This window comes from Salmo trutta, chromosome 32 (assembly GCF_901001165.1).
Source record: "Salmo trutta chromosome 32, fSalTru1.1, whole genome shotgun sequence".
Taxonomy (NCBI): domain Eukaryota; kingdom Metazoa; phylum Chordata; class Actinopteri; order Salmoniformes; family Salmonidae; genus Salmo; species Salmo trutta.
In genome coordinates, this window is record NC_042988.1 from 30,133,229 (window position 1) to 30,160,851 (window position 27,623).

The 27,623-nt window shown below is 45.0% G+C and overlaps 1 protein-coding gene across 1 annotated transcript in view; it reads left to right on the plus strand.

Annotated features, from left to right (window-relative positions):
• The window catches only part of LOC115171674 (rho GTPase-activating protein 17), a gene marked incomplete in the record, with an annotated part of 46,680 nt that extends 19,786 nt beyond the window's left edge, over nucleotides 1-26,894 (plus strand). Inside the window, 17 exon segments of the mRNA XM_029728698.1 lie at nucleotides 2,721-2,797; nucleotides 3,295-3,406; nucleotides 3,517-3,593; nucleotides 4,729-4,846; nucleotides 11,265-11,333; nucleotides 12,819-12,900; nucleotides 14,136-14,263; nucleotides 15,250-15,361; nucleotides 17,568-17,649; nucleotides 17,962-18,042; nucleotides 18,167-18,280; nucleotides 18,695-18,786; nucleotides 18,941-19,058; nucleotides 19,997-20,338; nucleotides 21,246-21,367; nucleotides 21,706-22,134; nucleotides 25,149-26,894. Of these exon segments, the coding sequence (XP_029584558.1) occupies nucleotides 2,721-2,797; nucleotides 3,295-3,406; nucleotides 3,517-3,593; nucleotides 4,729-4,846; nucleotides 11,265-11,333; nucleotides 12,819-12,900; nucleotides 14,136-14,263; nucleotides 15,250-15,361; nucleotides 17,568-17,649; nucleotides 17,962-18,042; nucleotides 18,167-18,280; nucleotides 18,695-18,786; nucleotides 18,941-19,058; nucleotides 19,997-20,338; nucleotides 21,246-21,367; nucleotides 21,706-22,134; nucleotides 25,149-25,300 (2,307 nt within the window).
• Nucleotides 26,895-27,623: the final 729 nt, after the last annotated feature.

Genomic DNA, 27,623 nt, shown 5'->3' on the forward strand with positions numbered 1-27,623 from the left:
TCTCCTTCTCTATCTCCTTCTCATCCTCTATTATCACACCTTCTCACCCTCTCCTCTTCTATCTCCTTCTCTACCTCTCCTTCTCATCCTCTATTATCACACCTTCTAACCCTCTCCTCTTCCTATCTCCTTCTCTACCTCTCCTTCTCATCCTCTATTCACCCTTCTAACCCTCTTCTATCTCCTTCTCTACCTCTCCTTCTCATCCTCTATTATCACACCTTCTAACCCTCTCCTCTTCTATCTCCTTCTCTACCTCTCCTTCTCATCCTCTATTATCACACCTTCTAACCCTCTTCTATCTCCTTCTCTACCTCTCCTTCTCATCCTCTATTATCACACCTTCTAACCCTCTCCTCTTCTATCTCCTTCTCTACCTCTCCTTCTCATCCTCTATTATCACCTTTTCTAACCCTCTTCTATCTCCTTCTCTACCTCTCCTTCTCATCCTCTATTATCACACCTTGTAACCCTCGCCTCTTCTATCTCCTTCACTACCTCTCCTTCTCATCCTCTATTATCACACCTTCTAACCCTCTCCTCTTCTATCTCCTTCTCTACCTCTCCTTCTCATCCTCTATTATCACACCTTCTAACCCTCTCCTCTTCTATCTCCTTCTCTACCTCTCCTTCTCATCCTCTATTATCACACCTTCTCACCCTCTCCTCTTCTATCTCCTTCTCTACCTCTCCTTCTCATCCTCTATTATCACACCTTCTAACCCTCTCCTTCTCTACCCTCTCCTTCTCATCCTCTATTATCACACCTTCTCACCCTCTCCTCTTCTATCTCCTTCTCTACCTCTCCTTCTCATCCTCTATTATCACACCTTCTCACCCCTCTCCTCTTCTATCTCCTTCTCTACCTCTCCTTCTCATCCTCTATTATCACACCTTCTCACCCTCTCCTCTTCTATCTCCTTCTCTACCTCTCCTTCTCATCCTCTATTATCACACCTTCTAACCCTCTCCTCTTCTATCTCCTTCTCTACCTCTCCTTCTCATCCTCTATTATCACACCTTCTAACCCTCTTCTATCTCCTTCTCTACCTCTCCTTCTCATCCTCTATTATCACACCTTCTAACCCTCTTCTATCTCCTTCTCTACCTCTCCTTCTCATGTCTATTATCACACCTTCTAACCCTCTCCTCTTCTATCTCCTTCTCTACCTCTCCTTCTCATCCTCTATTATCACACCTTCTAACCCCTCCTCTTCTATCTCCTTCTCTACCTCTCCTTCTCATCCTCTATTATCACACCTTCTAACCCTCTCCTCTTCTATCTCCTTCTCTACCTCTCCTTCTCATCCTCTATTATCACACCTTCTAACCTCTCCTCTTCTATCTCCTTCTCTACCTCTCCTTCTCATCCTCTATTATCACACCTTCTATCCCTCTCCTCTTCTATCTCCTTCTCTACCTCTCCTTCTCACCCTCTCCTCTTCTATCTCCTTCTCTACCCCTCTCCTTCTCACCCCTCTCCTCTTCTATCTCTCCTTCTCTACCTCTCCTTCTCACCCTCTCCTATTCTATCTCTCCTTCTCTACCTCTCCTTCTCACCCTCTCCTCTTCTATCTCTCCTTCTCTACCTCTCCTTCTCACCCTCTCCTCTTCTATCACTCCTTCTCTCCCTCTCCTTCTCACCCTCTCCTCTTCTATCTCTCCTTCTCTACCTCTCCTTCTCACCCTCTCCTCTTCTATCTCTCCTTCTCTACCTCTCCTTCTCACCTTCTCCTATTCTATCTCTCCTTCTCTACCTCTCCTTCTCACCCTCTCCTCTTCTATCACTCCTTCTCTTCCTCTCCTTCTCACCCTCTCCTATTCTATCTCTCCTTCTCTTCCTCTCCTTCTCACCCTCTCCTATTCTATCTCTCCTTCTCTACCTCTCCTTCTCACCCTCTCCTCTTCTATCTCTCCTTCTCTACCTCTCCTTCTCACCCTCTCCTCTTCTATCTCTCCTTCTCTTCCTCTCCTTCTCACCCTCTCCTCTTCTATCTCTCCTTCTCTACCTCTCCTTCTCACCCTCTACTCTTCTATCTCTCCTTCTTTACCTATCCTCTTGTATCTCTCCTTCTCAGGGAGATGTGTTGTGAACAGCTCTTACCTCTAACTCAGACATCCACATTTAACACATACTAATGTCAATGAAAGATTTGCAATTACTGTCATTTTGCGTTATTTCAAGGTAGGTTTTGAGCACTAGAGAAAGGAACCCGAGACTGAGACAAGTTAGCCATGATCTCAATGTTCTCTCTCCTCTGCAATCACTACACAGCATCTCTCAGTAAATAACAGAGGATAGACTCAGTGGATAGACATGTGGAGTAGGCCTCTCCAAAACCTCCACTATCTTTCCAAACTACTGTTAGCCAGACCCGCCCCAGTGATGCAACATTACTGATATGACTGGCAATTCACTGTCATTACTTTCACTCCAGAATTGTCTGCTTATCTCGTGTTCGAAACATGGACCTTTATGATTCCGAATAGACTTGCCCAGAACTGGCTGAGAGTTTGTGTTTCGAGGGGTGGACACTTCCCTAGTCTCATTAGTATATTTTCTAACACGTGTCCCCCCCCCCCCAGAACTTAATAGAGCATCTGATGCATAATACAACATTTTAGTTCTGGGTGTCCGAGATGAAAGATGATACAATAACATGTCTTGTGTTGAGCAATTTAACTACAAACCCCATGATGCCTTGTGTTTCCTGCCACAGAAAAAGCTCCCTCTGACAGCGCTGTCCCAGGCCATGCAGGATGGAGGAAGCCAGCTGGGGGAGGAGTCACTGATTGGGTGAGTGTGGAGCAGTGACAGCAGACATATATGGGGCCGGTTTCCCAGGTACAGTGGAGATTCTCCATGCTTCTGAGTCCAAGACCAGGCTACATCTGTGTTTTGAAACCAGACTATGATATGTGGTTTGAACATGGTTTCTACATGTTCAACATGCGGATTCAGAAAGATTCAGTTGAGAAAGTTAGTCCATAAGCACAGAACATGATCAGATCCCAGGACTAAGCTAGTGAGAGTTATACAGGGATGGATATGGTTGTTTAAAAGGCCCCAAATGTGTTTGTGGTATTCCTACAATATCTATTACTCTCAGCTTTAGGATTGATAATGCAGTGATAACGGTGTCTCTCTCTCTCTCTCCTCTTTCTCTCTGTTTATCTGTGTGTATGTGTGTCTTTACGCGTGCGTGTCTTTACGCGTGCGTGTCTTTACGCGTGCGTGTCTTTACGTGTGCGTGTGCGTGTGTGTGTGTGTGTGTGTGTGTGTGTGTGTGGCAGTAAGATGATGGATGTGTGTGGGGAGGCAGAGAACAGACTAGCGTCTGAGCTGATGCAACACGAGGTCCAGCTAGTGAGAGACATCCTGGAACCTCTCAACCAGCTAGCAGAGGTGACCACCAACACTCTCCATATCTTACCCTGGCATTGATAGCACTGAGCATGCCAATGGTCATACTAATGATAATGACACCATTTATGATCACTCCTATACCTACCCAGGTGGACATTCCCAACATCCTGAGACAGAGGAAACAGCTGGCTAAGCTTGTCCTAGATTATGACTCAGCCAGAGCCAGGTACTGTACCAGAACCCCAGAGCCAGGTACTGTACTAGAACCCCAGAGCCAGGTACTGTACTAGAACCCCAGAGCCAGGTACTGGACTAGAACCCCAGAGCCAGTTACTGGACTAGAACCCCAGAGCCAGGTACTGCACCAGAACCCCAGAGCCAGGTACTGGAGTAGAACCCCAGAGCCAGGTACTGGACTAGAACCCCAGAGCCAGGTACTGGACTAGAACCCCAGAGCCAGGTACTGGACTAGAACCCCAGAGCCAGTTACTGGACTAGAACCCCAGAGCCAGGTACTGCACCAGAACCCCAGAGCCAGGTACTGCACCAGAACCCCAGAGCCAGGTACTGGACTAGAACCCCAGAGCCAGTTACTGGACTAGACCCCCGAGCCAGTTACTGGACTAGAACCCCAGAGCCAGGTACTGCACCAGAACCCCAGAGCCAGGTACTGGACTAGAACCCCAGAGCCGGGTACTGGACTAGAACCCCAGAGCCAGGTACTGGACTAGATCCCCAGAGCCAGTTACTGGACTAGAACCCCAGAGCCAGGTACTGCACCAGAACCCCAGAGCCAGGTACTGCACCAGAACCCCAGAGCCAGGTACTGGACTAGAACCCCAGAGCCAGTTACTGGACTAGAACCCCAGAGCCAGGTACTGCACCAGAACCCCAGAGCCAGGTACTGCACCAGAACCCCAGAGCCAGGTACTGCACCAGAACCCCAGAGCCAGGTACTGCACCAGAACCCCAGAGCCAGGTACTGGACTAGAACCCCAGAGCCAGGTACTGCACCAGAACCCCAGAGCCAGGTACTGCACCAGAACCCCAGAGCCAGGTACTGCACTAGAACCCCAGAGCCAGGTACTGCACTAGAACCCCAGAGCCAGGTACTGGACCAGAACTTCAGAGCCAGGTACTGGACCAGAACCCCAGAGCCAGTTACTGGACTAGAACCCCAGAGCCAGTTACTGTACTAGAACCCCAGAGCCAGTTACTGGACTAGAACCCCATAAATAAAGCTATGCCAAATACATTTTTTTATTTTGCAAGTTGTATGTGCATTTTTCAAGTAAAGATCTATGTTCACACATAGATGAGACAAAGTTTCACATCTCCATTATATTTTCTTTTTGTTCCAGGTGGTTGCAGGCAAGCAAGTCTATTCACTTTTCCACAAACTACCAGGCCACTGTCGCCAAGGTTGAGACTCTCAAAGACGAGATGGACGAGGCCCTGAACAAAGTGGAGATGTGTAAGGTACTGTAGGTAGTATTCATTCAAGTCTTGTTAGAATTTTTCAATGAAAAAGAACTGGTCACTCGCTAGCAAAATACATACTGTCGTAACAAGACTCTGGAGAAAAGCTGTTGTTTTATAGATTGATTTGGGATAAAAACAGAACAGCTGTTTTTTACAGATTGATTCGCCATATCAAGTGTCTCCACTGAAATCATGTCAACATGTATTTACTTTCATAGTGTATTGAACTGATATCATTTACAGTGAGGGAAAAAAGTATTTGATCCCCTGCTGATTTTGTACGTTTGCCCACTTACAAAGAAATGATCAGTCTATAATTTTAATGGTAGGTTTATTTGAACAGTGAGAGACAGAATAACAACAAAACAATCCAGAAAAACGCATGTCAAAAATGTTATAAATTGATTTGCATTTTAATGAGGGAAATAAATATTTGACCCCTCTGCAAAACATGACTTAGTACTTGGTGGCAAAACCCTTGTTGGCAATCACAGAGGTCAGACGTTTCTTTTAGTTGGCCACCAGGTTTGCACACATCTCAGGAGGGATTTTGTCCTACTCCTCTTTGCAGATCTTCTCCAAGACATTAAGGTTTGGCAACTCGAACTTTCAGCTCCCTCCTCAGATTTTCTATGGGATTAAGGTCTGGAGACTGGCTAGGCCACTCCAGGACCTTAATGTGCTTCTTCTTTTCTTCTTGAGCCACTCCTTTGCCTTGGCCGTGTGTTTTGGGTCATTGTCATGCTGGAATACCCATTCACGACCCATTTTCAATGCCCTGTCTGAGGGAAGGAGGTTCTCACCCAAGATTTGACGGTACATGGCCCTGTCCATCGTCCCTTTGATGCGGTGAAGTTGTCCTGTCCCCTTAGCAGAAAAACACCCCCAAAGCATAATGTTTCCACCTCCATGTTTGACAGTGGGGATGGTGTTCTTGGGGTCATAGGCAGCATTCCACCTCCTCCAAACACGGCGAGTTGAGTTGATGCCAAAGAGCTACATTTTGGTCTCATCTGACCACAGCACTTTCACCCAGTTGTCCTCTGAATCATTCAGATGTTCATTGGCAAACTTCAGACGGGCATGTATATGTGCTTTCTTGAGCAGGGGGACCTTGCGGGCGCTGCAGGATTTCAGTCCTTCACGGCGTAGTGTGTTACCAATTGTTTTCTTGGTGACTATGGTCCCAGCTGCCTTGAGATCATTGACAAGATCCTCCCGTTTAGTTCTGGGCTGATTCCTCACCGTTCTCATGATCATTGCAACTCCACGAGGTGAGATCTTGCATGGAGCCCCAGGCTGAGGGAGATTGACAGTTCTTTTGTGTTTCTTCCATTTGCGAATAATCGCCCCAACTGTTGTCATCTTCTCACCAAGCTCCTTGGCGATGGTCTTGTAGCCCATTCCAGCCTTGTGTAGGTCTACAATCTTGTCCCTGACATCCTTGGAGAGCTCTTTGGTCTTGGCCATGGTGGAGAGTTTGGAATCTGATTGATTGATTGCTTCTGTGGACAGGTGTCTTTTTTACAGGTAACAAGCTGCGGTTAGGAGCACTCCCTTTAAGAGTGTGCTCCTAATCACAGCTCGTTACTTGTATAAAAGACACCTGGGAGCCAGAAATCTTTCTGATTGAGAGGGGGTCAAATACTTATTTCCCTCATTAAAATGCAAATCAATTTATAACATTTTTGACATGCTTTTTTCTGGATTTTTTTGTTGTTATTCTGTCTCTCACTGTTCAAATAAACCTACCATTAAAATTATAGACTGATCATTTCTTTGTCAGTGGGCAAACGTACAAAATCAGCAGTACAGGGCAGCATGAGAGCACATACTCCTGCTATTCCTAGATGACCTTGGGAAATTGGGAATACCTTCCTGCTCTAATGACTGGAGGTAAAGTTGAAAAGATGGCGTCATATTCCAGCTAAGGCTTCTTAATCATGACAGGATCATATATGCTGACCTGGCTGAACAGAGGGTTATTGTGACAGGGGTATGAACAGAGGGTTATTGTGACAGGGGTATGAACAGAGGGTTATTGTGACAGGGGTATGAACAGAGGGTTATCGTGACAGGGGTATGAACAGAGGGTTATCGTGACAGGGGTATGAACAGAGGGTTATCGTGACAGGGGTATGAACAGAGGGTTATCGTGACAGGGGTATGAACAGAGGGTTATCGTGACAGGGGTATGAACAGAGGGTTATCGTGACAGGGGTATGAACAGGGGGTTATTGTGACAGGGGCATGAACAGTGGGTTATTGTGACAGGGGTATGAACAGAGGGTTATTGTGACAGGAGTATGAACAGAGGGTTATTGTGACCGGGGTACGAACAGAGGGTTATTGTGACCGGGGTACGAACAGAGGGTTATTGTGACAGGGGTACGAACAGAGGGTTATTGTGACCGGGGTACGAACAGAGGGTTATTGTGACAGGGGTACGAACAGAAGGTTATTGTGACAGGGGTACGAACATGGGGTTATTGTGACAGGGGTATGAACAGAAAGTTATTGTGACAGGGGTATGAACAGAGGGTTATTGTGACAGGGGTACGAACAGAAAGTTATTGTGACAGAGGTACGAACAGAGGGTTATTGTGACAGAGGTACGAACAGAGGGTTATTGTGACAGGGGTATGAACAGAGGGTTATTGTGACCGGGGTACGAACAGAGGGTTATTGTGACAGGGGTACGAACAGAGGGTTATTGTGACCGGGGTACGAACAGAGGGTTATTGTGACCGGGGTACGAACAGAGGGTTATTGTGACCGGGGTACGAACAGAGGGTTATTGTGACCGGGGTACGAACAGAGGGTTATTGTGACCGGGGTACGAACAGAGGGTTATTGTGACAGGGGTATGAACAGAGGGTTATTGTGACAGGGGTATGAACAGAAGGTTATTGTGACAGGGGTATGAACAGAAGGTTATTGTGACCGGGGTACGAACAGAAAGTTCTTGTGACGGGTATGAACAGAGGGTTATTGTGACAGGGGTATGAACAGAGGGTTATTGTGACAGGGGTATGAACAGAGGGTTATTGTGACAGGGGTATGAACAGAGGGTTATCGTGACGGGTATGAACAGAGGGTTATCGTGACAGGGGTATGAACAGAGGGTTATCGTGACAGGGGTATGAACAGAGGGTTATTGTGACAGGGGTATGAACAGAAAGTTCTTGTGACGGGTATGAACAGAGGGTTATTGTGACAGGGTATGAACAGAGGGTTATTGTGACAGGGCTATGAACAGAGGGTTATTGTGACAGGGGTATGAACAGAGGGTTATTGTGACAGGGGTATGAACAGAAGGTTATTGTGACAAGGGTACGAACAGAAGGTTATTGTGACCGGGGTACGAACAGAGGGTTATTTTGACCGGGGTACGAACAGAGGGTTATTGTGACAGGGGTACGAACAGAAGGTTATTGTGACAGGGGTACGAACAGGGGGTTATTGTGACAAGGGTACGAACAGAGGGTTATTGTGACAGGGGTACGAACAGAAAGTTATTGTGACAGGGGTACGAACAGAAAGTTATTGTGACAGGGGTACGAACAGAAAGTTATTGTGACGGGTATGAACAGAGGGTTATTGTGACAGGGGTACGAACAGAAAGTTATTGTGACAGGGGTACGAACAGAGGGTTATTGTGACAGGGGCACGAACAGAGGGTTATTGTGACAGGGGTATGAACAGAAGGTTATTGTGACAGGGGTATGAACAGAGGGTTATCTTGACAGGGGTATGAACAGAGGGTTATCGTGACAGGGGTATGAACAGAGGGTTATCGTGACAGGGGTATGAACAGAGGGTTATTGTGACAGGGGTATGAACAGAAAGTTCTTGTGACGGGTATGAACAGAGGGTTATTGTGACAGGGGTATGAACAGAGGGTTATCGTGACAGGGGTATGAACAGAGGGTTATCGTGACAGGGGTATGAACAGAGGGTTATTGTGACAGGGGTATGAACAGAAAGTTCTTGTGACGGGTATGAACAGAGGGTTATTGTGACCGGGGTATGAACAGAGGGTTATTGTGACCGGGGTACGAACAGAAGGTTATTGTGACCGGGGTACGAACAGAGGGTTATTGTGACCGGGGTACGAACAGAGGGTTATTGTGACCGGGGTACGAACAGAGGGTTATTGTGACAGGGGTATGAATAGGGGGTTATTGTGACAGGGGTATGAACAGGGGGTTATTGTGACCGGGGGTAAGAACAGAGGGTTATTGTGACAGGGGTATTTACAGAAAGTTATTGTGACAGGGGTATGAACAGAGGGTTATCGTGACAGGGGTATGAACAGAGGGTTATCGTGACAGGGGTATGAACAGAGGGTTATCGTGACAGGGGTATGAACAGAGGGTTATTGTGACAGGGGTATGAACAGAAAGTTGTTGTGACGGGTATGAAGAGAGGGTTATTGTGACAGGGGTATGAACAGAGGGTTATTGTGACAGGGGTATGAACAGGGGGTTATTGTGACAGGGGTATGAACAGAATGCTCTTGTGACGGTATGAACAGAGGGTTATTGTGACAGGGGTATGAACAGAATGTTATTGTGACAGGGGTACGAACAGAGGGTTATTGTGACCGGGGTACGAACAGAGGGTTATTGTGACAGGGGTATGAACAGAGGGTTATTGTGACAGGGGTATGAACAGGGGGTTATTGTGACAGGGGTATGAACAGAAAGCTCTTGTGACGGTATGAACAGAGGGTTATTGTGACAGGGGTACGAACAGAGGGTTATTGTGACAGGGGTACGAACAGAGGGTTATTGTGACAGGGCTATGAACAGAGGGTTATTGTGACAGGGGTATGAACAGAAGGTTATTGTGACAGGGGTACGAACAGAAGGTTATTGTGACCGGGGTACGAACAGAGGGTTATTGTGACCGGGGTACGAACAGAGGGTTATTGTGACAGGGGTACGAACAGAAGGTTATTGTGACAGGGGTACGAACAAGGGGTTATTGTGACGGGGTACGAACAGAAAGTTATTGTGACAGGGGTACGAACAGAGGGTTATTGTGACAGGGGTACGAACAGAGGGTTATTGTGACCGGGGTACGAACAGAGGGTTATTGTGACAGGGGTACGAACAGAAGGTTATTGTGACAGGGGTACGAACAAGGGGTTATTGTGACGGGGTACGAACAGAAAGTTATTGTGACAGGGGTATCAACAGAGGGTTATTGTGACAGGGGTACGAACAGAAAGTTATTGTGACGGGCATGAACAGAGGGTTATTGTGACAGGGGTACGAACAGAAAGTTATTGTGACAGGGGTATGAACAGAGGGTTATTGTGACAGGGGTACGAACAGAGGGTTATTGTGACAGGGGTATGAACAGCGGGTTATTGTGACAGGGGTACGAACAGAGGGTTATTGTGACAGGGGTACGAACAGAAAGTTATTGTGACAGGGGTACGAACAGAGGGTTATTGTGACAGGGGTATGAACAGAAAGTTATTGTGACAGGGGTATGAACAGAGGGTTATTGTGACAGGGATACGAACAGAGGGTTATTGTGACAGGGTATGAACAGAGGGTTATTGTGACAGGGGTATGAACAGAGGGTTATTGTGACAGGGGTATGAACAGAGGGTTATTGTGACAGGGGTATGAACAGAGGGTTATTGTGACAGGGGTACGAACAGAGGGTTATTGTGACAGGGGTATGAACAGAGGGTTATTGTGACAGGGGTATGAACAGAGGGTTATTGTGACAGGGGTATGAACAGAGGGTTATTGTGACAGGGGTATGAACAGAAAGTTATTGTGACAGGGGTATGAACAGAGGGTTATTGTGACAGGGGTACGAACAGAGGGTTATTGTGACAGGGGTATGAACAGAGCCTGACATACATGTTATTAGGGCTATGTTATTAAAGGGTCATAACTGTGCTGTCAGTTACCTATACATGCTATTCACATTGTCAGGTTCAATGTTCTGGTTCAATGATCCAGAGGGATACCAAAGAAAGCAGGCTAGATGTATTAACCACAATGGGTGTTGCAGCTTCAAGACAAGATACAACATCACAAGCACATATATCTATAACCTCCGACTAGGCCCCCTTTCCCAAACAGACCCCTCCCCAATCTCTGTGTCTAGTATGAACAATCAATCTCTGTGTCTTGGATGAACAATCAATCTCTATGTCTAGGATGAACAATCAATCTCTGTGTCTAGGATGAGCAATCAATCTCTGTGTCTAGGATGAACAATCAATCTCTGTGTCTAGGATGAACAATCAATCTCTGTGTCTAGGATGAACAATCAATCTCTGTGTCTAGGATGAACAATTAATCTCTGTGGTGTAGACCCAATCAAAAGTGGGTCTACACCACATTAGAAGGGACAAAATGCTGATGTTCACATGGTCCTTCCTCAGGACCAGCTGTCTGCTGACATGTATAACTTCTCCTCCAAGGAGGGAGACTACGCCCGCTACTATGTTATTGTGAGTATTCTTCATCCTGACTATCATAACATCATCATTTCCTTCAGATCACATTTTACCCACATTAGCTCATCATTTGAAATGTTACATTAACAGTAGGGTAGTATTGGATTGAATAACTTTCTTGCCCTCAGGGAATTTAAGGTGTGGCATTTGGAATAAATTGAATATGTGATACAACATAAATGTGTGGGATGTCATGTGAATGTGTGTGATGCCATGTGAATGTGTGTGATGCCATGTGTGTGATGCCATGTGAATGTGTGTGATGCCATGTGAATGTGTGTGATGCCATGTGAATGTGTGTGATGCCATGTGTGTGATGCCATGTGAATGTGTGTGATGTCATGTGAATGTGTGTGATGCCATGTGAATGTGTGTGATGTCATGTGAATGTGTGTGATGCCATGTGAATGTGTGTGATGCCATGTGAATGTGTGTGATGCCATGTGAATGTGTGTGATGCCATGTGAATGTGTGTGATGTCATGTGAATGTGTGTGATGTCATGTGAATGTGTGTGATGCCATGTGAATGTGTGTGATGTCATGTGAATGTGTGTGATGCAATGTGAATGTGTGTGATGCCATGTGTGTGATGCCATGTGAATGTGTGTGATGCCATGTGAATGTGTGTGATGCCATGTGAATGTGTGTGATGCCATGTGAATGTGTGTGATGTCATGTGAATGTGTGTGATGTCATGTGAATGTGTGTGATGCCATGTGAATGTGTGTGATGTCATGTGAATGTGTGTGATGCAATGTGAATGTGTGTGATGCCATGTGTGTGATGCCATGTGAATGTGTGTGATGCCATGTGAATGTGTGTGATGCAATGTGAATGTGTGTGATGCCATGTGAATGTGTGTGATGCCATGTGAATGTGTGTGATGTCATGTGAATGTGTGTGATGCCATGTGAATGTGTGTGATGTCATGTCAATGTGTGTGATGCCATGTGAATGTGTGTGATGCCATGTGAATGTGTGTGATGCCATGTGAATGTGTGTGATGCCATGTGAATGTGTGTGATGCCATGTGAATGTGTGTGATGCCATGTGAATGTGTGTGATGCCATGTGTATGTGTGTGATGCCATGTGAATGTGTGTGATGCCATGTGAATGTGTGTGATGCCATGTGAATGTGTGTGATGCCATGTGTATGTGTGTGATGCCATGTGAATGTGTGTGATGCCATGTGAATGTGTGTGATGCCATGTGAATGTGTGTGATGCCATGTGGTGATGCCATGTGAATGTGTGTGATGCCATGTGAATGTGTGTGATGCCATGTGAATGTGTGTGATGCCATGTGAATGTGTGTGATGCCATGTGAATGTGTGTGATGCCATGTGAATGTGTGTGATGCCATGTGAATGTGTGTGATGCCATGTGAATGTGTGTGATGCCATGTGAATGTGTGTGATGCCATGTGTATGTGTGTGATGCCATGTGAATGTGTGTGATGCCATGTGAATGTGTATCAGTTGGTAGAGGCCCAGGCTGACTACCACAGGAGGTCGCTGGCTGCTCTGGAAGGAGTCCTGCCGACCATACAGGCACAGAACGGTAAAGGAAACCTTAATGAATCAAAACCTGTTAACACTTTTCTTGATAAAATACAAAACATTAATGTTCTTCCCCTGCAAGAATAAATTCAGCTGAATGTTGATTCAAAATGCTTTCTCACTTCATGCAGTGAATGTTCTGACTGCATCACCTTGGTCAGATATGTTTTACCTCTAACCAGTAGTCTCTTTCATTTCAAAGCCAGTATTCACAAAGCACAGCCAAATTTTCATGTCATGTTAAGTAGGATACCGAGTCTGATAAAGGTTTGTTATAAAAAGAGAAAATCTCAAGTGACTTAACTGCGTCGGTTTGTTAAGTCTTGGCTCTTTATTGCCTTAGCAGTAAAACAAAGCTCTACTAATGAGCACTTTTTCTCTGACTTAATGAAATAGGAATTAGATAGAATCAGGTTAAATTAGATTTGAGTGAAAATGGCTCTATTGTCTTAAAACCATCTACAGTCACATCTGGGCCCGTATCCTCCTGTCCGTATAAAGCTGATTCATTATGAACTGAAAACCATCTACAGTCACATCTGGGCCCGTATCCCCCTGTCCGTATAAAGCTGATTCATTATGAAATGAAACCATCTACAGTCACATCTGGGCCCGTATCCCCCTGTCCGTATAAAGCTGATTCATTATGAACTGAAAACCATCTACAGTCACATCTGGGCCCGTATCCCCCTGTCCGTATAAAGCTGATTCATTATGAACTGAAAACCATCTACAGTCACATCTGGGCCCGTATCCCCCTGTCCGTATAAAGCTGATTCATTATGAACTGAAAACCATCTACAGTCACATCTGGGCCCGTATCCCCCTGTCCGTATAAAGCTGATTCATTATGAACTGAAACCATCTACAGTCACATCTGGGCCCGTATCCCCCTGTCCGTATAAAGCTGATTCATTATGAACTGAAAACCATCTACAGTCACATCTGGGCCCGTATCCCCCTGTCCGTATAAAGCTGATTCATTATGAACTGAAAGGTTAAACTGATCCTAGATCAGCAGTCCAACTCTGAGCGCTTTTTGAATAGAGGCCCTGGTCTCACTCTGGAACAGATCAATTAATGACATGTGCTAAGATGCAGTTGGTTAATCTGTTAGTCGTGCTCTAAAATGACAGGAATAACCTAGCAGTCAGAACAGAATCTTTGTTTCCTCACATACGGTTCATGATAATGAAACTGACCTACGCTGGCGGCCATGTTGTGCCCTGTGTACAGACTCATGGATGGAGAAGCCTGCGTACGGCACGGCTCTGGAAGAGCACCTGAAGAGGAGTAACCGTGAGATCGCCCTGCCCTTAGAGGCCTGTGTCATGATGCTGCTGGAGACTGGCATGAAGGAGGAGGTAACCGTCACCATGACGATGATGATGATGATGATGATGAGGAAAAGAATGGACTAGCGCAGGGATCATCAACTAGATTTTGTCTTGAGTGGATGATCCGGGGGCCAGAATATAATTACAAATCATTTGTAGATGGCAAATTGACCACAAGAAGCCCATACAGATATAATATTGGACTAAAACATAATCATTTCAAACCTTGCTTTCATTTGTATATGATCAATTGCAGTATATCTCTCCATTATGTGTGGGAATATTTTGGAACAGATTTCCAAAATGAAAAGCTGATTTGCTGGTGTTTTTACAGTCTTTCATGTCCAACAAAAAACTTGGGGGGACAATTCAAATCATTTGGACCACGGGCCGCCAGTTGGGTAACCCTGGGCTAGCGTTTTTATAGTGCTTCTCACTAGGTCTCAATGCACTGCTAGTTATTGAGGGTAAGTCACCCTATCCATATCTAATGTGTAGCAAACTACCCAGTCCTTTATGATCAAAACCAACATGTTACAGACAGAAGACTAGGCATTTGCCATTTCACACACATGCTGAGTAAGAGCCTACGGTCTGGTACTGATGACATCTGTGGTCTGGTTCTTTGGTTGGTTAATCAGCCTCGTGCCTTGGAAGGAAGTTTTCAACTGTAACGCTTTCGTTTTTCTTTTTATACAGACAGTCAGAACTGTTGTTGCAAATATCTTTCGCTCAACCTCAGACTCGTATCTCTAGATGTGATATGATGGTATCTATTTTCTCCCTCCTTCCTTGTCTCAGTCATACCCAAACCAGACGGCCTTCTCTAATATTAGAACAGAAAGTAGACATCCATTTCCCCCTCAAAGATCTTCTCAATTCAATGCAAATTGGCATTTTTCATCATTTATATTTGTATCTAACCGTGGTTAGTTTGTTGAACCAGGTCTAATTTGCTATGAAGAAAAAAACATTAAGAAACTTTAAGACTTTAAAACTGTATCTCTTCTCAGGGTCTGTTCCGAATCGCTGCTGGGGCCTCCAAACTAAAGAAGCTGAAGGCAGCGCTGGACTGTTCCACCTCCCAGTTAGAGGAGTTTTACTCCGACCCCCATGCTGTAGCTGGTATGACCCATTTCCCTTACATAACTCATTAAAGTTGTTTTCGTTCCCCTTTACTCTCAATAGTCTATGCAGGGGTTGAATTTGGGGGTGTAGAGTGGAAAGACAATACAAACTGCAATCTTTGGATTTGAGACCGTATTCAGTCCAGTGGGAATGGTGTATATTTCAGTTGAAAATGATCATATATCCTGCTATGCCCTCCGACGAACCATCAAACAGGCAAAGCTCCAACACAGGCTAAGATTGAATCGTACTACACCAGCTCCGATGCTCGTCTTATGTGGCAGGGCTTGCAAACTATTACAGACTACAAAGGGAAGCACAGCCGCTAGCTGCCCAGTGACATGAGCGAAATCACTTCTATTCTCGCTTCGAGGCAAGCAATACTGAGGCATGCATGAGAGCATCAGCTGTTCCGGACAACTGTGTGATCACGCTCTCCTTAGCCGACGTGAGTAAGACCTTTAAACAGGTCAACATTCACAAGGCCGCGGGGCCAGACGGATTACCAGGACATGTGCTCCGGGCATGTGCTGACCAACTGTCAGGTGTCTTCACTGACATTTTCAACATGTCCCTGATTGAGTCTATAATACCAACATGTTTCAAGCAGACCACCATAGTTCCTATGCCCAAGAACACTAAGGCAACCTGCCTAAATGACTACAGATCCGTAGCACTCAAGTCCGTAGCCATGAAGTGCTTTGAAAGGCTGGTAATGGCTCACATCAACACCATTATCCCAGAAACCCTAGACCCACTCCAATTTGTATACCGCCCAAACAGATCCACAGATGATGCAATCTCTATTGCACTCCACACTGCCCTTTCCCACCTGGACAAAAGGAACACCTACGTGAGAATGCTATTAATTGACTACAGCTCAGGATTCAACACCATAGTACCCTCAAAGCTCATCACTAAGCTAAGGATCCTGGGACTTCCTGACGGGCCGCCCCCAGGTGGTGAGGGTAGGTAGCAACACATCTGCCACACTGATCCTCAACACTGGAGTCCCTCGGGTGCGTGCTCAGTCCCCTCCTGTACTCCCTGTTCACCCACGACTGCATGGCCAGGTACGACTCCAACACCATCATTAAGTTTGCAGACGACACAACAGTGGTAGGCCTGATCACCGACAACGACGAGACAGCCTATAGGATGGAGGTTAGAGACCTGGCCGGGTGGTGCCAGAATAACAACCTGTCCCTCAACGTAACCAAGACTAAGGAGATGATTGTGGACTACAGGAAGAAAAGGACCGAGCACGCCCCCATTCTCATCGACGGGGCTGTAATGGAGCAGGTTGAGAGCTTCAAGTTCCTTGGTGTCCACATCACCAACAAACTAGTTGTCCAAGCACACCAAGACAGTCGTGAAGCGGGCACGACAAAGCCTGTTCCCCCTCAGGAAACTAAAAAGATTTGGCATGGGTCCTCAGATCCTCAAAAGGTTCTACAGCTGTAACATCGAGAGCATCCTGACTGGTTGCATCGCTGCCTGATATGGTAACTGCTCGGCCTCCGACTGCAAGGCACTACAGAAGGTAGTACGTACTGCCCAGTACATCACTGGGGCCAAGCTTCCTGCCATCTAGGACCTCTATACCAGGCGGTGTCAGAGGAAGGCCCTAAAAATTGTCAAAGACCCCACCCCAGTCATAGACTGTCCTCTCTACTACCGCATGGCAAGCGGTACCGGAGTTCCAAGTCTAGGACAAAAAGCTTCTCAACAGTTTTTACCCCCAAGCCATAAGACTCCTGAACAGGTAATCAAATGGCTACCCGGACTATTTGCATTGTGTGTGTGTCCAAACCCCTCTTTACACTGCTGCTACTCTGCTTATCATATATGCATAGTCACTTTAACCATACATACATGTACGTACTACCTCAATTAGCCTGACTAACCAGTGCCTGTATATAGCCTCGTTACTGTTATTATTCACTGTCTTTTACTGTTGTTTTTATTTCCTTATCTATTTTTCACTTAATACTTCTTTTTTACTTAAAAATTGCACTGTTGGTTAGGGCCTGTAAGTAAGCATTTCACTGTAAGGTCTACACCTGCTGTATTTGGCGCACGTGACAAATAAACTTTGATTTGATTTTAGGGGGAGAATTGAAAAAAGCACAATTGAACCCTATTCAGTTCATGTACTGTAATGCACCATATTTGTGGTTGTGTTGTCTGTGTCTCTGTCCAGGAGCTCTGAAGTCCTACCTCAGAGAGCTGCCTGAACCCCTTATGACCTTCGCACTGTATGATGAGTGGACACAAGCCTCCAAGTAAGAATACTACATATCCACCTGTGTACACAATGATTCACTGTCCACAAATACACTGGACAATATACTCATCACACTCTGCAGTGAAACACTTTTCAAGACCATGCTCGTATTCACTAGGCACAAAACAGAAGAAAACAGACCGAAACGTGGATTTGGCAAATAAGAAGGGAAAAAAATCAGTTTTTCCATTGCAAAGCGTTTTGCTATGGTGTGCCCTAATGAATATGACCCAAACCCAACAAGTGTTTATTGTAGAGACTGTGAAACATTGTTCCATCTTATTTGGGTATGTAATGTTGTGTTGTACAGTGTGTCTGACCCAGACAGGAGGCTTCAGGCTTTGTGGGTGGCATGTGACGGTTTGCCAAAGAACCACAAGGCCAACTTCAGGTGAGTGTCAATGCTGGAGACATTTAATCGTCCACCACTCGAGTTATATGCTCCCAAAAGTGATTTATTTATGAGATGCACACAAGGTCTATGGTTCAATCCCCCATTGGGATTTTGTTTTTAGGTATCTGGTAAAGTTCCTAGCCAAGCTGGCCCAGGACAGTGAGGTGAATAAGATGACTCCCAGTAACATCGCCATAGTGCTGGGACCCAACCTGCTCTGGTCCAAGACTGAGGGGTGAGCAATACACTGAGGAGGATATACAACATCCATCGCAGGCATCAAAAAGAAAGGACCAAGGCACTCTTCATATAATTCAGAACAATTCCTTTATTTGTATGGCATGTTCAGTGGAAACAAAGATAACACATTTATAATCTTTGTTCCCAAATGTCTTGGTCCTCCTTTCTTTTTGATGACCCATTTACCCCTTTTACCAAAGAGCGCCTTCTGTCTACAAAAAACGACATTGTGTACCTTAGCAGTGCTTCCCTGTCTTCTTATTTCTACAAATCCATCCCTTGCATTTGAGTTAAACAATTAGCATTGGTAGTGTTGTACAGTACATATATCAGTAGTTAATTTCCTAACAACAGATTTAGCTTGATCTTTCATTGATCTTGATTTCTCTCTCTCCCTCTCTGTCCTCAGGACTCTGGCAGAGATGGCTGCTGCTACCTCGGTCCATGTGGTGGCCATCATAGAACCCATCATCCAGCACGCTGACTGGTTCTTCCCAGATGGTAAGAGACCTCTACTTGAACCTGGGAGGGATTGTGTTACAGAAAGTCTTTATCTAAGTGACTATGTTACTCCTAAGTTACTCCTCACGCGACATAGAACAGGAAATGCCCGTTGTTTTGTTTGCTGACCTCTCTGTGTTTCACTTCTCACCAGACGTGGACTTTAACGTGTCGGGCATGTTCGTGGCCATGACCCCTGAACCTGACCCAGGCCCTTTCGAGAGGCGACGCCCCGGAAGCCTGGTGGACGGGGACACTCCCCGCAAAGACAGGTACCTGTCCTACCCCCGTAGCAGCCCCTGTCCCAGCCCAGGTCTCAGCATCCATCCCCGGACACTAACCAGGCAGGAGTCCAGGGGGGCAGCGGCCGTCTCAGCCCTCTATGTAGTGGCTGACGAGTCCATCACAGTCAAAGAAACACCCGCTGGGGAGCAGGAACATCCAATGCCACTGCCTTCTTAATAAAGTCCAAGCTATACCCTAGGAGACAGTTTGTGAATCCAGAATCCCAGTTTGTGAAAGTCCATTCCAATTGTGTTTGTGTGTGTTTTAACACTACAGTATTACCGATATGTAAGATGATTGTAGAAACAAACCAATAAAATGTGTGTTTAAACCGAGGCCAGCGGTGAACGTGATGAATAAGCACACTTTCTCACTAATAATTGTTCTTAAATTTAACACATTGTTTCAGGAGATATAAGGATTAACCCTCACTTGTCTTGAATTGAATCACACTTTTATCAAGCTGTGTCACCATTTTGAAATACGAAACAATGTTTAACACTTTGAACCTCTTATATGCCACCTCTATTAAAGCCTAGGTTTTAGGTTACTGGTTGTGTGTTTTGTCACTCTATTCTGTTGTCATGCTGAAAGAAATGGCAGGAGCTCAAAGTTCACTAGTTCAAAGGTCACTTGAACTAGAATCATGTGATCTCTGCTTCAGTAAAGGCCTTTGGTTAATACCTCATTCTTCTCTCTCTCTCTCTCTCTCTCTGGAGTGGTCTCTCTTTTAACTGTCTTTCTGTATCAGTCCCTGTCTCTATCTTTGTCTCTGTCTCTGTCTGCCTCTCTCTCTCCTCTCTGTCTCTCTGTGTCTGTCTCTCGCTGTCTCTGTCTCTCTCCTCTGTCTCTGTCTCGCTCCTCTCTGATGTTGTAATCGGTGTGTCTTCACCCCTCACTCTCTCCCCTCTCCCCCCCTGTATAGCCCCGCTCCTAACAAACTGGGTGACCACACCCCTACCCCCACCCCACGTAGAGCTGCCACTCTAAATAGAAAACAGCACCATCATGCCTCTTCGCCCGCCTTCCAGCCCCCTCTACCACCTCCAGAGGCTGGAGGAGTCCCCCAGACCCAGCCTGTGGCTGAGCCCCAGACCCAGGAGCAAACTCTGTGTGGGAGTACGGAGGCTGGCCAGCCTGGCCTGGCTGGGGGGGATGGTGGTGGTGGTGTGGGTCAAGGTCAGGGTCAGGGTGGGGCACCAGAGGTCCAGGTGGCCACAGGGCAGCAGCCTCTGCCTCTTACCCAGCACAGCACTGAGGAGAGCAGGTAAGGAGGAAGCAGAAACTGAGTCCCTCCCCTCCCATCACCAATCAGCCAAACAGAAACCAGAAGGTTGCCCGCCACCCTGCTGTCGATCCTGATTGATCAACCTACAGCTACTCACTCTGTCATTGACCGTTATGTGTTTGGTTGTCCCATATTGTTCCCTTTATGTTCTATGCAGGCTGATACTGTGTGTTGTAATCACACCCAATGAAATCAAGTACGCTGTAAATCAAACCAATGTCCCAAAGCCAATGATTTAACTGTTTGTTGAAAGGCCTCTCCTAGTGATCCAGGGAGCAGCTTTGTGATTGGAGCTTGTCTATTGTCCTATCCCTTCCCAGACAGGGTGCTTGTCCTGCTCCCTCAAGTGTCTGCCTTCATACCAGCCTTCCTAAATATTTGTCTGTCTGGACCGTTCATGTGGCTGTCTGTTGGTCAGCCCTCCCCCCAAGCATGCATACCTATCTGCCTGCTTTGGCGTTTCATGTAGTTGTCTAATGTTTGCTTTGTGATCGTCCCAAACTCTTGACTCACAGCCCTATGGTTTACCATGCTGGTATCATCCCAGGCAGGCTTGGTACTCCTGCTCTGGTTATCCTCAATGCATGTGCAACTGTAGTTAGTTTCCTTGAATGAACTTCCCGTGTTTCCTGTAGTGTTTTTGCATCTGTTTTGGGTCAGTTGGAAACACACTGTGATTTGAGAGACGTAATTGTCTTTAATCTTTCCATGTTATGATTTGACTCATGTAACTGGCTAATTGTCACTGTAATTGTTCTTATACATGATTGCCAATGAAGTGACTAACCCTGACCTGTGATGCAGTTTTGCATGTATCACTTTGATTGAGACCTGGCTTGTAGACTGACAGGTGACAGTGGGTTTGTCCTGTCCTCTATCTCCACAGCCCTGGCCATGACCCCACCTCCACTCCCCCTCCCCTGAGGAACGGGGGCTCCCAGCTCACCGTGGGGACGCCCCACTCCCAGGCAGGATGCAGGGGTCCCAGCCCCCACATTGGGCGCAGAGGTGAGAGAACACACTCTGAGTACCCAACCACACCTCTCTACACCCTCTGGTAGTTTCCACTTAAGAGACTGACACAACATACTTCAAATAGTATATCCCATTTAGCAGACACTTTCATCCACAATGACTTACAGTCATGCATACATGGGTGGTGCTGGGAATCGAACCAACTATCCTGGCGTTGCAAGCACCATTTTCTACCAACTGAGCTACAGAGGACCACAATAGCATCAATCAAATCAGACAGAAAGCTCAGACCTTTTTAACTCACATACTTATCAGTGCTTTGACCAGTGTGATTTCATAGTTTAAATACATGGGTTTATTGTCTTCCCCAGGTACTAAGAAGCAAGCCCCTGCCCCACCCAAACAGGCCAACCCCTTTGTAGCTAATGTCTCCACCCTTGGCCACAGTCCCGCGTCTAACAACCCCTACCCCCTCATCGCTCCACGACGCCACTCTGGTAAAGAAACCCCCATCCACGCCCCCAGCCACCCGCCCCCACAGCCCCCACAAGCCCCCCAGTCTCAGGGGGAGTCAGACCCCTCTCCGCCCCACACCCCCACACCACCTAGCACCCCTCCTCACGATGGTCCAACCTCCACCCCCTTCACCCCTCTATCCTCCTTCCACTCTGGCTCCCTCCCTCGCCCCACCAGGCCGGCTCCTAAGCCACGCTCCCGACCTACAGTTCCCCCGCCGCGTCAGCCGCCCACCAATGACGACAGCAACGGGACCTGCGGCTCCGCCTCCAAGGTCATCACCGGTAAAGTTACAGTCCATCCTTTACCAATCCAAACTACTCATGACTATAACGGATATTAAACTGTCATGACACAAACTTACTTGCTCGTGGGCCAGTATACCTTACAACAGAGGACACGATCCAGCTCTCAATATGTGCTGTGTGAGTCATAGGTAATAGAGTCATAGCCCATATCCTATCAGAGATATGCTACGTCGTGTGATAAAAAAGGAAACACACTCTGGTGAGAAAGGACGTTTCTAGAAGGTATGACACACAGTCTAAAATGCACCCAGAGAAAGGACGTTTCTAGAAGGTATGACACACAGTCTAAAATGCACCCAGAGAAAGGACGTTTCTAGAAGGTATGACACACAGTCTAAAATGCACCCAGAGAAAGGACGTTTCTAGAAGGTATGACACACAGTCTAAAATGCACCCAGAGAAAGGACGTTTCTAGAAGGTATGACACACAGTCTAAAATGCACCCAGAGAAAGGACGTTTCTAGAAGGTATGACACACAGTCTAAAATGCACCCAGAGAAAGGACGTTTCTAGAAGGTATGACACACAGTCTAAAATGCACCCAGAGAAAGGACGTTTCTAGAAGGTATGACACACAGTCTAAAATGCACCCAGAGAAAGGACATTTCTAGAAGGTATGACACACAGTCTAAAATGCACCCAGAGAAAGGACGTTTCTAGAAGGTATGACACACAGTCTAAAATGCACCCAGAGAAAGGACGTTTCTAGAAGGTATGACACACAGTCTAAAATGCACCCAGAGAAAGGAAGGACAGAGGGATGACTAAAAGGAGGATATAGTTTCAGTGTATTATTCACCAATCGGCTCCTTCATTAGCTTCACATAATAATCAGAGCTGGAAACGAATCTCAACAGAGGAGTTTGTGGGTGGGTGTGTGTGTGTGGGTGGGTGTGTGTGGGTGGGTGGGAGTGGCAGTTTTCCTGGTAGGAACTCTCAAGGTTCCATGCAGAGCAGGAGGCTCCCTGGCTGACTCAGACACGGTATTGCAGTAGCACATACTGATGTATTGTTGGCCCTATTTCCACACACACACACACACACACTTCCTGCACTAATGGAAATGTCCTTGTTTGCCAAACGTTCCATTATATGCTCAGAGTCCAAATCAGAAGAAAAAAACTTTGCTATTCAACAATGTAGCCAGGAATTTGTCTCGGTGTACGATACTGTCTCTGGGCCTGTGCTAACAGCATTCATTTACTTTCAAATCATTTAAAATATTACATGACATTTCATAACACTTTTCACTACACATTAAGTGTGTGCCCTCAGGCCACTAATATTATATTATACTGCATGTTATCTATGCATTCTTTCTTTAGTCTGGAAGGACATTTTGAGAATCTTTTTTTTCAAGCTCTGGCTAAGTCTGTTTCAGACATAGTTATACAAAAAGCACTACGTAAAAAGTGTATGCACAAATGTATTAGATATTAAACAGTGACACAAAGCAAACACAACAGGAAGTCTTCTGACTGTATTAACACAGTTAACTGTCCAACTGCCAATGAAATCATATGCTGCTGACAATGCTAGCTAATCGAGCATTGTGTGATTTCATCAGGACTCTCACAGAGAGAGAAATGTAACAGTGAAAGGTGTTTGTTCACTTGGATTCTGGTCTCACTGCCTTTAGTATTGCCTCACGCACACCATACACTGTAATTGTGGTGATTTAATTTAAAATGCATGATGGGTAAATATTGGAATATTGCAGATGTGTGAGCTGCCGCCCTGCCTGTGAGCTGAGATTGAGAGGCAGGTAATGGTAAGGATATGATTGGCTGACGCTCTGAGTTGCAGCCCTTTGCTTCTCCGTGTGTGTGCGTACGTGCTCGTGTGTTTGTCTGCATGTGTGTGCGTGTCTGCCTGCATATGTGCTTGTGTGCATGCGTGCGTGCCGTGTGTGTGTATTGTTGAGCCCAATGCATTAACCCTGCCTGCCAATAGTAAATAACATACATGTGATTCCCACCCCGTTGTGCCATGGCTGTGGTTGAAGGCTACTTACACCTACCCTTGTTAACTAACCACTCGTAACACCCCTGGGATAGTCCAAGAGATGGTCCAGTCGGTACTCTACCTCCTATTTCTTATCTAAGTCAAATAAAAGAAGGCCTGGACATTAAGTTTAGAATGAATCTGCATAAAAGAAAAGAGTTGTGGGATATTTGAACATTCATGTCCAGACCATCTAAATGACTGGATTTAGCTTCATTTCTTTGAAGCACTCTAGAACCCAGGTGATACACTTCTAGCATTTCAGAGTAACACACCAACAATACTCTCTAAGCCACTCTGTTATTGAAATCACATTTCCCACATCGGAAAATGTACGAAAGTGGCATTCAACTTCCCTGTCATAGTCAAATGTATTTCCTTTTTTATTATTGTTATTATTATTATTATATATATATATATATATATATATATAGATATATATATATATATATATTATAATAATAATAATAATAATAATATCGTGGTGCCACCACGACACCACCACCACACGACACCACCACCACATTTTTTACAATATGAAAAATCCTGTCTTCTCCAGTATGCAGAGTTTGTGTGCTTTCCTTAGGTTTGAGGTGTCTGATGTGGCTATGTCTGTTCTGTTCTGTAGAGCTACTTGTTGCAGACTGATAGTGGTGTACTACAGGGTTAAGGTCAATTGCATCAATTCAGAAAGTGAACTGAAATCGAAAAATCCCAATTGAAAACAATAAATAGCACTTCTCAATTCTTGAACTGGAATTTTAATTTATCTCCTGAATTGGCAAATAAATACCACTTCTCAATTCTTGAACTGGAATTTTCATTTATCCCCTGAATTGGTTAATAAATAGCACTTCTCAATTCTTAAACTGGAATTTTCATTTATCCCCTGAATTGGCTGAATTAAAATGGAATTAATCCTAACCCTAGTAGGCTGTGTTTTGCCTGATTGATCACTTACCTGTCAATCTAAATGTCTTCTGTAGATGCCAGCCTGAACTTGAAGGGGATTGGCCGAGCCCTTATCCCTGAAATTACGGTGGACATACAAGGGGAGAGCTCTGCTGGTCATGAGCCCGCCCCCTCTCCAACCCCACCCTCGGACCCTGAGATCCAATCAGAGAGCACCAGTCTGTGAAAGCGGGGAGGGATCACTCCAACTGACATCACCAAAAAAAAAAACATTCTGCCCAATTGGCCAATATGCTAGCCATTCATCCAATCGCCGTAGTCAGAGTCAGCTCTGAGCCTCTACAGACTGGACCATACAAACTCCCTGTGCTCCACCAATCCAGTGAACAGTAATGTCTGCAACAAACAACCCCTAGACAACATTACTCTCTACAACAATACAGGGACTAGACAACCTTCTCTTACTCCATAATCTACCCTCAACACCAACACCCTTCCATCCAGATCCATAAACCATCAACCCTGAACAGTATTGGAACTGGACCACCTTCAACCTGCTAAACATGATAGGAGGTTGGCCTGCAGCTAGAGATGCCACTGTAGCCTTCTATTGAATCACCCAAGCCTGTACTGGGACTGGAATATATATAACCACTGAACTCCAATGCTGACCCAGTACCTGGAAGCATCTGATGCAAATCTGAATATACTGTACTGTGACATTGAATTGGGGGTGGGAGGCTAAGCTTGTAAACCTAAAAGCTCAGAACTAGTATTTTTGTATTATGCAGCTTTCTTCCCTGTGGTGCATTGTATGGTGGTTGTAGGAATGTTTTTTGAATGGAAATTGCTCATTTGTATACGTCCTCAATGCATTACCTAAGCTTGTCTACAAAACTGCAATTTTGCCCCATTTGAGAACTTTCTTTAAGGGTTTTTAATGGGCCAAATAATAGAAACGTAATACAGAAGTGCTATTGATGAGCAAATATACATGGTGAGCCCAAAGAATCCTATAAATTGCCATACTTGATTTGATGAGAGCTCTCAAGGACCAAAGATGCCAGTTGATTAATAAGTACGTTTGGTGAGTGTGCTGCTTTGTGTTTCTAATATAAATGTTTTAATAAATAGTTGCCAAGGACCAAATAAGTACCAGTGAGGAGTGCAATTGAAGTAACTGTTTCGTTTCATACTGTGCCTTCTCCACCCCCAATATTCACCCTGTTTCATCTGTTGTTGTTTTTAACCTGTCTTACCTCAATATACTATCGGACCGTGTTTTATTCAACCCCAATCAAACCATGTGATACATTGTTATTGAACAGAGCTGAATTCAAACAAACAGTCACCCCTGACAAAAATGTGTATACCAATCACAGATTTCCCCTTTAAAAGAAAAGTTCTATAAGAAAAGGGATGGATTGGACATTCCCTGCCACAGATTTTTTATTTGAAAAATGATTTGTTTTGGTAACCGTTTTGATTTAATTTAGCTCAGGAAATAGACAAGCAACAACCCAACAGAACAATATCCCAGATTTTATTTTATGATTACTATTCAAATTAAGGATATTATGTTGACAATCTTTAGTGGGTAACCTGGCTTCTCACTCTGCTTTTGATCATTGCCTTTTTTTTTCACTACATTGCACGTTTTGAATATGATTTGCGTTGCCTTTTTTCTGCCCGTGTCTTTTCAACCTGAAAATGAACAAAGATTTTTGATAATGAGTGAATGGATCCTCCACTGTTTGTTCATATTAAAGGAAAATAGTTTTGGATATTATTACTCCAAATAAACAAAACATGAATTAAAACAGTAATATTCTGTGTTTATTCATGTTAGCTGAATACTGAATTTATACTGTATATTCTAATCTAATGGAATGTATACTATTAGTAAGAACTATAATAAATGTAGCATATTGAGAGGCATCATGCCCATTAAAACCATACATTACTGCCATATAGTAAAGATACAAATTGGCTGAAAGGAACTGGCATAAATAGAAAAATATACCTGTTTCATCTGAGGTGAAAAATGTTAACAGCTGTGCCATACAGGTTGCAAAATAAATGGGAGATTTTTGATGTACCAATTCCATGGCATAGGATTTATGAACTGATACAAAATACTACACTTGATTCAACACTTAGAGTTTTTCAATTTAAATTACTATATACAATTCTTGCCACCAACAGAATGCCATATATATGGGGCATACCACAATCTCAGCTCTGTAGATTTTGCTGCGAAGAGACAGAATCAATAGATCATTTATTCTGGTATTGCCCATATGTAGGTTGTTTCTGGTCACAGGTTCAGGAATAGTTAAAAAAATCACAACATGCACTTAAAATGAACCTTACAAATAGCAGTGTTGGGCAATTTGGAAAGCCTTAGTCAGTTAAATAATACTCGCAGGAAAGGTTTTCATCTTTAGCTCACAATCTGTGCATAATATACGATTAGAAAGATTCAACAATTTTGAAATAAATCACAGAACAATTGAAAAATATATGGCACATGGAAACCAAATGAGAAT